At 44.1% G+C, this 9476-nt stretch overlaps 1 protein-coding gene across 1 annotated transcript in view; it reads right to left on the bottom strand.

Moving 5' to 3' along the window:
• Nucleotides 1-348: 348 nt before the first annotated feature.
• Nucleotides 349-9476, bottom strand: part of POLR3B (RNA polymerase III subunit B) — a 65464-nt gene continuing 56336 nt past the window's right edge. Inside the window, exons 25-27 of the mRNA XM_026052227.1 lie at nt 8544-8657; nt 4406-4579; nt 349-832 (exon numbers count right to left, since the gene is read on the bottom strand). Coding sequence (XP_025908012.1) covers nt 703-832; nt 4406-4579; nt 8544-8657 — 418 coding nt within the window. The 3' untranslated portion in view covers nt 349-702. The remainder of the gene's footprint in view (nt 833-4405; nt 4580-8543; nt 8658-9476) is intronic.

Here is a 9476-nt window from a genome sequence, read left to right as displayed (position 1 = left end):
CTCTGGAACTTCAGGGAAACTGCATGTGTGTAGATGAAGGCACAAGGACTATTGTCACACCACAAGTGTCACACTAATGCACCTTCCTGCCTGCATACTCAAATTCCTCTCAAAAAGAGCCATTTAAACTTCTGCAGGAAGTATTCTTTCATTTCTCTAAACCAGGCAACACTTAACAAAAACTTAATGTTTTAACAATACCTTAAGAAAATGCTCAAGGAGTAAGTAAATGTTTTAGGCATTATAAGAAATCTTTACCATCCTTATGCAGCCATCAATGCATACATACAATTCAAAATATTTATTATTATTATTTAAAATATTTATTACTCTTCCATATTCCACTGGTCTGGAAAACAAAATTTTAACCTATTGAAGATGTGCACTTAAGTTCAACTAAAGCCCTCGGCCAACAAAGGATTAACTGAAACCAACACTGGGTTTGTCACATTTGGAAGTGTCAGGTGTGCTTGGCTGGGCCACGGCCTTACCCTGCCACACACACACGTGCCCCTCRCTCAGGCTGATCGAGCTCACCTGCCAACTTAAACCAGACAGAAGATGCAAGCAAGACTTCATACAAGTGTCTTGTATCTCCCTTCTACCCACTCAGGTTTTATTCATGTTCACCAAAATATCTTCCAGTCACATACGCCGGATTTTAATTCCTTTAAAGTATTTTCTTCCATGTTTTCCTCTTGCTCATTCRTTGTATTTGGCTAGTTTTAGCCGAGGTATGATGTTCATCGACTGCAGTTCTTGGAATAGGAGCTTACAGGCATAAGGTATACGCAGAGAGGACACATGACATGATGATTTACAGTAGTGGCACCTATGGAAACAAAGCAAACGAAGGTCAGGGTTGACGCCTATGTGAAGCTCTGCAGGAAGGAACAGTTGCCACCACTCACTGCTTGCTTTGTGCACCTGCATTTACCCAGGACCCAAACACTGGATGCAGCTCTATCTAGAAGGTGCTGAGTGGCTGAGACACATTTGAACATTTAAGCAAGTGATAACTTCAAGCCCTTAAACAGTCTGATCAAAGTTAGTAGGATTGTAATGTTAAACCTACACTTTTATTTTTTTGAGGAGAATCAACGCTCAGCAGTTAGTAGGACTGAGTCAGTCCCCCTTAGCCACCCACAAGTATCATCAGCACCAAATCCATAACATCAGAGGGGAGGTGAATGGAATTAAGTATTCTGAAAACATAGTTAATGAGCCAGGTTTCATTTTATGCACAGTCAAAGAGAGAGGCAGGAAGAAAGACAGAACAAATTTGTTTTGTTCTTATATGCAATTGAATCTGTTACTAACATACCGCCCCAAATCAATTCCTATTCCCATCTCACAAAGGAGCATCTCTCCCTAAGTCCCTGTGTGCAAACAGCCAAAGCTTTAGTCCAAATGGGAATCCAGTGAAACTGCTTCAGCCTGCTTTGAACTCTCTGCACTCCTTGCTCAAATAATGACACAGTCTTGGAAGTCTGGGGAAGAGTTTTCTTTGTCAAACAGATACAAATGTGACTGCATTGCAAGGAACAGACAGGCTAGTCACTCAGCCATCTTTCTAGTACTCAGATTTATAAACTCACTGGCAGTAACAACTCCTTTCATTAAATTATTTGATTTCTTACTCTGTGTGCACACAAAGGGAATTAAAAATCTTTCTTACAAATGTTAATGTTCCACCTTCCTATTTCCTCATTCTTCCATGTACTSCTTGTCTGTTTTGGAAAGTATTGTGCTTGGGTGGGTGGTTACCCTGAAAGGTTAACGTGCTAGAGGCACAAATCAGGAGTCACCATCCAAGATGGATCACAGCAATTTAAAAACTTAGTCCCATATTTGATACTGAATGGGACACGAAAAGACAACAGCACCAGGGCTGAACCTGGACCACAGATAACATATTTTCTGCCTACAGATTTTTAAATATTCAGACTCTTGGATCAGACTAATGTCTCATCTTGTCATCAGGAAAGGACTGAACCTTGCTCATCGCACGCACTGGCGTCCTCTACAACAGGGAAGTTGGAAGTATTTGCCATAAATCTCACAGTCAGTTTTTACTGGATCTTTTTTTATGGAGACAAGTTCTGTTGCTGCCACAACAGTCCCCTTTCCCTGTGGAAGAACCACATGAGGCCTCACCACAGATGTTACTGTCCTGCATAAAAACATACCCTGCCACTAGATCCTTGTCTAAAGGAAAATAACGCCTTCCTCCCAGACAAATGCCCTTAATGCTGGCCACCAAACAACGTGCTACTAAATGGTTTCTCACAGCTTATAAATGCCAGAATCTCTGAAAAGGCCAGTTTGGAAGTTTTGAGTTTCTCTAATGATTTGGTGTCTGTTGTGATGCTCATTACAGGGCCACTTCCTTCAGCTAATGGCAGACACAGCATATTATATCACTTAGCTGAAACGACCTATTATTGATTACTCTCCCACATCAGACAGCGTTTCACAGCGCTAAATTGCATGAATGTCTGACACGAATGCCTGTCTGAGAGAAATTTCTTTTAGTTACTTTTAAAAAGCGATTAATCTTTGTTAGAATACAGAATTATTGGTATCTCTAATTTTCTTCAAGGTACCCTCACTCATCTGGTCTCTGAAAATACTTAAGAACTGCTCTTAAAATCAAAGTGTGTCAAAAAATGAATCCACATCTGCATGACAGTATTTTTAATGCCGTGTTTTACAAGCAGTGGTTGCTTCGTTGGCCTACGGACTGGCCTTCCTTTCAGGCAACTTCCACGAGCTGTTAACTGGCCCTGCAGCAGCTCCAAGGGACTCAGATGAAAAAGAGGCCTCACTTGTTACACACAGTGAGCGCACAGTCAAGGGAATCGGGATCCTCTCTTCCTCCTGCCCCCTCAAAATTATCACCTAAAAGCGAGAAGGACCGAGTCTAACTAAAAATCACCAGCTGTGGTGATGGATACACAGATACACAGGCTTCAGCTGTCCCCTGCCTTAATTCACCCACCACTTCTGCTCCATAGGAGGAGAACTGCTGCTGTTCTCAGCACATAAACCCATGCATTATTTTTGGTTGGGTTTCATGCACTTCAGAAGAAGGATCTGACCATGGCCAGAGAGGTCAGCTGTCACTCTCACATCGAGAACATGAAAATAGGCACMACTCTTCACTTGCAGCTTCATTGTATCATGGAGAAAAATTCTCTCAAAGCACCCAGTGAATAAAACTCTATTTCCTACCTCTCCTAAAACATCAATATTGACATCTAAGATGCTGCAAATTCCAAACAATGTTCTTTTCAGGTATTTACCTCTCTCCTGATCCTTCCCACTGATTTTCTAGCTTTTCCCCTGCCATAGATTAACTTATATCAAGCTCCCTTTTAACTTCCTCAGTTATGACACTCCAAGTCTACTCCAAAAAAACCGCAACAACTTTGTATCCCATATAATCCTATCCCTTTAACAAGCCTGTTTTTCTGTGTGGCTATAACAAAATCAGGCCCAAACAAAACATTCCCCTAAAGAACATGCAAACAACATTCTCTATCTTCTAGTCAGACTGATGAACCTCCAGCAAGCTGCAGAGTACTTCTGAACATAGTGTCTCAAAATTAGTGTAGAGGGAAGACAGTTAAGAGTAAAGTTAAGAGTAAAGGCCATAATATTAGACCTGATGAACCCCGCAGAGTTTTCTCACCTAGATTCAAGCTTCCACTATATGGACAAACAATTTGCTTGAAGATAAGCTTAGAACCCACAGAGTAAGTTGGCAAGATTGTTAGCTAGCCTGGAGACTCGTTCCTGGGCCCCACGGCAGCTGGTCAGGAACCCAGGGAATTTCTGCAGTGCAGCAGGAACCTGCTGTGAGGACAGGGCGTGCTAGATGCAGCAGAGCCACGAAGCTCCCTGCTTGGGGGCAACCTGCTTCCAGGGGTCTGAAAAGGAGTCTGAGCAGGGCTGCCCCTGCGGGCGAAAGCTGATGCACATGCACAGCCTGCCGGGCATGTTAACACCAACTCATCCACTTAGACACCAAGTGTGCTGTAAACGGGTTTGCAATTACGTTAGGCTACACCCATCTAATGCAGTTAGGGGTGTTTGCACACTAGCAGCCCAAAAGGAGCACACTAGTAACAGAACCTCACCAGTTCCCCAAATGCCACTTTTGAATTTTGACACTGGGTTTGATTCAAGCACAAGGAACTGTTAACTGGTACCTGAGGGGCACCCCGCAGCACCATGGCCAAGTGCACATTTCCATTAAAACAGAGGCACGTCCGCTCCGTGCCAGTTGCTTTACGCACCTTGGGCCTTCTTGCAAGTATGAACATGTATGAACCATGCCGCAGGCACCAGCTGAGCAGGGACACCACGATTTACAAGACACCATCACAGGGAGACAACTCACCAGCCAGAATACCCGAGCAAGCCGCACTGCCCGCACACGTCCACCTCGAAGGCATCGCTGGAGATCATCAGCCTCTCCAGCAGCAGCATGCTGGCTCCGTAGCCTATCAAGCAATCCCGCTCCATCTCTCCAAGGCGCAAACCACCGTCCCGGGATCGACCTTCCGTGGGCTGCCTTTGAAAAGAGGATTTGAGAAACACCGTAGGTATTCCAGACCACACGTGCTACCCTTCTGGGAATACCCTCCTTCAAGTTGTAGGAACAGTACAGCATCAAGGGGCAGCAATGATCCACAAATCAGGGCTGCTGCTCTTGCAAATACATTATTCAAGTGGCAGCAGCAAATCCTGACTCCTGCACTAGCAATAAGGTGGAGCTGTGCGGGTAGAACACAGCTCTCCGCATTATAGGGTATACCTGAATAAGGGAAAACCAGAGTACCTGAGAAGGCAACTGCATCTAGTCACCACCCACCTGCATACAGATTTGGAACTCTGTTTCGATGAGAAGGGAAGGTCTCTTGGAAAAAAAATACAGGCATTTGACTCCAGCTCTTGAAGAGCTGATATTTTATGGATCTGCTAACAGCTACAGGATGAAGATTTCCAAGGYAGATGAAATTCCATTAAAAATCCACAGGAACAATATATTTTTTTTTTAAATCAGTCTTTTACTAAAACAGGGAAAAAACTCTCCTTCCCCATAAAGTAGCTTTCTAAAGCACAAAAAATGTCAATATTGAGGTTAGGCCTTTGAAAAGGTTCCATCTTCTGTTYCCTAAATCTATGGAATTTTTGGCCAGCTCACATGAGTTTGAAAATTTCTTACTCCACAGACAGTTTCAAATGTGAACACAGGGCTAATGGAGCATTTGTGTTTTCCCTTTTCCTCTATACAGACAAAGCTGTAGCTGTTGTCCTGGGCACTATTTCCATACATACATCCATACAAACATAACATACTGAAGACAGAAAAACACGGACTCTTGAAAATAAGATCGGGAACATCTTAGAAACCAGACATTTTTCATATTTCTTTTGTTTCTTTTTTAAATACTAAAACTCCTGAGTGCTAAAGAAAACCAAACTTTTTTTTATGTAAAAAGCTAAGGCCATGTGATATTGATACTGCAAATGTTACATTTAGAAAARGAATAAAACAGTTAACTTCAGTGATTTTAAGCATATTAAGAATTTACTGGCATCAATGATGTGTTTCCTGGAAAAACAGCAGGTTAAACCTCAGGCTTTGCTCYTGTTTCACTGGCTGGAGGAGGGAGCTTCACAGTCTGCGCCCACGAGCCATCCTAGCAGGACTCCTTTGAGAGATCCCCCTTGTGCCTCCTGGGGAAGTCGGGAGCCAAGCTCCAAATGCTGGGAAGGGCTGAAATGCCTCTGTCCGGACGGTGGGAGCTGCCGAGGAAGGGGCGGCTGCTCTGGGGACAGGAGGAGGCAGCACAGGAGCCCCGAGCACCTCCTCGGCGCAGCACAGTGGGAACGGGGCGTCTGGAAAGCCCCAAAGCCTTCAGGTGCCAGCCGTGAGGAGCCCCAAAGCCTTCAGGTGCCAGCCGTGAGGAGCCCCAAAGCCTTCAGGTGCCAGCCGTGAGGAGCCCCACGGCGACAGCCCCGCGGCCGGAACGAGCAGCGGAGCTGCTCTCATCTCACACCACCAGCAGTTCCTCACTGAAGAGGTTTAGCAGGACTGTGCATTGGGGCAACATCACACGTAGAAACAGGTTTAAAAGTAGTTGTGGACTACCCATGGCAAAATAAAGTACTGCATTCGACTCAACGAACCCCAGTGCAGAGGGCGGCATCTGGTCATCTCTGACTGCGTGGCCAGAGTGCTGCTCTCCAGTACTAGAGAGTCTTGCTTTAATCAGACTTAGTATTTAGAATTAGCGACATTCAAGGAACTTGAATCTCCTGCCTCTTTTAAGATTGAAGTACAGCTTTCAATCTTAAAAGTTAGGTAAATGACACTTGACACATAACAAAATGCATTTCAGGACAATAACTGCTAAATCCCACAGCGGAAGTTTTACGGGTTACTTTTATAATAATAATAATAATAATAATAATAATAAAATAATAAAAATGCTGGAGACAATCTACTCTCCAGGAAGTGTGGTGGATGATGAAACAATGGTGAATGTGAGAGCTGGCAAAGCAGATGCTCTCAGAAGACAGCAGAGCAGTAACAAAAGTTTAATTAGCGGGGAAAAAAAGGAATTCCTAAAAGCCTAGTCAAGAGGTACCATAAATGGAACATCCACTAGCTTTCCTCAAAGTCACATAAAGAGCCTGGCTGCAAGTACGATGCTACTGACTGGAACAGAGAGTTAAAGCAAGCATGGGGTAGGGGCAATCACACTCCCCTCACCTGTATAAAGGTGAGATGCTACCTTGACTTGGGATTTAGGTTTCATTTAAATTCAACAGCTTCCGCAGCTGAGACCAACCTGGGGAGGCAACAGGTAAGCGGATGGAGGGAGGCGGATGAGCGAGCAGCTCCATTAAAGCCACCACGTGCACTGCTAGCTGAGATGTTCACCTGCAGGCCAGTACTATGACTGATGCACTGAAGAACAAAAAATGGAGCAGGCAGCTAATTAATTGGGATCATCGCTTATTTCTGAATTTGGCAAGCAGCTGTGGTACAGAATAATGGCTGTGCTAGGCTTATTCTTCTTACTGTTGTTGGTGGAAAAAGCTAGGCAGGAATTACAAAACTTCTCATGCTCTCTCTCCTATTTCAAGCATTGATTAATATTTACTTGGAAATACTTTACTTGGAAAGTGTGAGACAATTTCAGTCTATTCTAGAGAAAATACAGGGTTTGAAAGCCAGAGGACCTAGGAAACATGTGATGAAAAGCAAGAGAGGAAAGAGGTTTCCCTATGGGATGCAGCAGAGACGGCACAGCCTCTCCGCTCTCTAACACTGCACCAACAAACTGTAAGCTCCAGTTATTAAGAGAGCAGTTTTTCTGATTTGTTACACAGGCAGACAAGGCAAGAGAAGTGGATGAGCACAGGACCACAGAGACATAAAAAGTAAATTATGATTTGAAGAAAATTTCGTTAAGTCATACTTGCTATAAGGAAGAATGAGATAGAAATGTATGCACAAGGTCATGGCTAATGCAGTAAAAAAGAGTGGATCATCAACTCACATGAGCAATTCAAAAAGAAGAGTACCACCATGCAGCAGCTACAGAGGATAGTCCAAGAACAACAAGCAAAGGTCCTCGAGGCAGCAGTAACATCCCCAGGAGAACAGATCTTCCTTGGAGAATACTTGTTCAACTTCCCAATCTGACACTGACAACGTTAACCTGTCAACCAACCTTTTCACTGAAGATGAAAGCCAAGTGCAGGCTTGGTGCCGTGACTGTGACTCTGAAGGAACTGAGGATATTAACTGGATAAATAAAAGAGGAAATTCATTTTTGCCTTCTGAGAATATTTTGCATTTTATTGGCGGGAAAGGGCAGTTCTCTTGAATAGACTTGAATGAGAACTGTGGACTGGCACATGCAACTCCAAAGCTCCATCAGAAAACCAGGTTTTGGGGAGTTGAATGTAGGAGTCTGCATGGCAAAGTGCAAATACACCAGGCACACATGTCATTTTATGTTTGTTTGCACTATACTGGAGCCAAGGAGCTTGCTCTGCCTTAACAGGTAGGGGCAGAAGGGCACGGGCCACATGAACTGATCAGTACCAAAGGAGGCTGAAATACTGACAGGAAGTTTTGCCTTCTGCTCCTCTCTGATTTTGTAGAAGTACTACTCTTAAAAGGAAAAAGAAAAGTCCTCCTAAAACACCTATGATGACGAGCYATGTGAGAGGAGGGCCGGGGCGCGTGCCAGGTCTCGGCGAGTGCCGCTCACCCCACCGCTCACCGAACACAGGGAAGCAAATCCCGCTCCGGAGCCCACTGCTCACGCTCGCTCCTTCCGAATGACCTCTCACCACAGTCTCACCACAGTCTCTGGGAGACTCTTGGCTCTTCAGCAGCTACCAAAGGTGACAGCACGGGGTTTCATCTGTCACAGGGTAACCAGGCTCTGCTCTGCAGCCCGGTGCCTGCGAGGGACCATCCGCGCGCGCCGAGCGCTCCGTGGCAGCRATACCTGGTGAGCACCGCTCTGGGGCCTCGAGCTCTCGCGTGCATTTTGTCCAACACCATGTGCTTCAGCTTCTGGTAATACACAGGGCCAAAATAGATATAAGCTTCCAAGGGCTCCCTGAAGGAATAAAACACACAAACAAACAGTACACACCGTTAGCTGCATCCTGGGAGCTGCTGAAATGGCTGAAGATTTCTGTGCTTCAACCCTTTAATTTCTGTGCTTTAACCCTTTTTGCTAAGAAATACCAGACTGAGTACAACCAAACTCGGCGCTGCTCTTGGTTTGCTAAATATATATGTATATATCTATCTATGTGTGTGCAATGTAAAAAGCAGGAGACGACAGAGCTGAGTGTCCTGTTCAGTCATTACTGACATGATATAGTGTTACTCTAAAAGCTGCCTATCTATGTAAATAACAAAATGCAACTAGACATGAGGAATTTGCAAACTTCCACACATACTTACCTTCGTTTTTCTTAACAAATAAATCCAATGTATGACATTTTAATGCAAAAAAAAACCCAACCACTTTCTGACTACAGCTATGCTGAAAGCGAAGTCCCTAGACAGGGTGTGCCAAAGCTTAAGATTAGGGGCAGTGAAAAGGGGAATTTTAGCAAGATGATCCTTTTCTCCCAAGGAAAGGAGATCAGTCAAATTTGTTAAAAATTACTGTAATGTATCAACAGAAAGTGTTTCAAACACAAGGAGAGTTCCTACAGAATTTATGGAATAAGGAGTGGGTAGGGAAAACAAAATTGTACCTATTAAACAAACAGATAAACAACACATGGAACAAGTTATCAGGAGAAGCAATTAAAATAAAAAGTATAAAAGAAGTACAAGCAAGCCCTGARCTTGCTCACAGAGAGAAGGGGGACTGGGAGGACAATAAAAATAGCAGGAAGGTGGGATTAAGATGCATTTTGGA

Source organism: Nothoprocta perdicaria, unplaced genomic scaffold (assembly GCF_003342845.1).
Source record: "Nothoprocta perdicaria isolate Ctin4 unplaced genomic scaffold, notPer1 scaffold_86, whole genome shotgun sequence".
In the NCBI taxonomy this organism is placed as follows: domain Eukaryota; kingdom Metazoa; phylum Chordata; class Aves; order Tinamiformes; family Tinamidae; genus Nothoprocta; species Nothoprocta perdicaria.
Note: the sequence above shows the minus strand (reverse complement) of the source record. Positions and strands in the feature narration are given on the sequence as shown.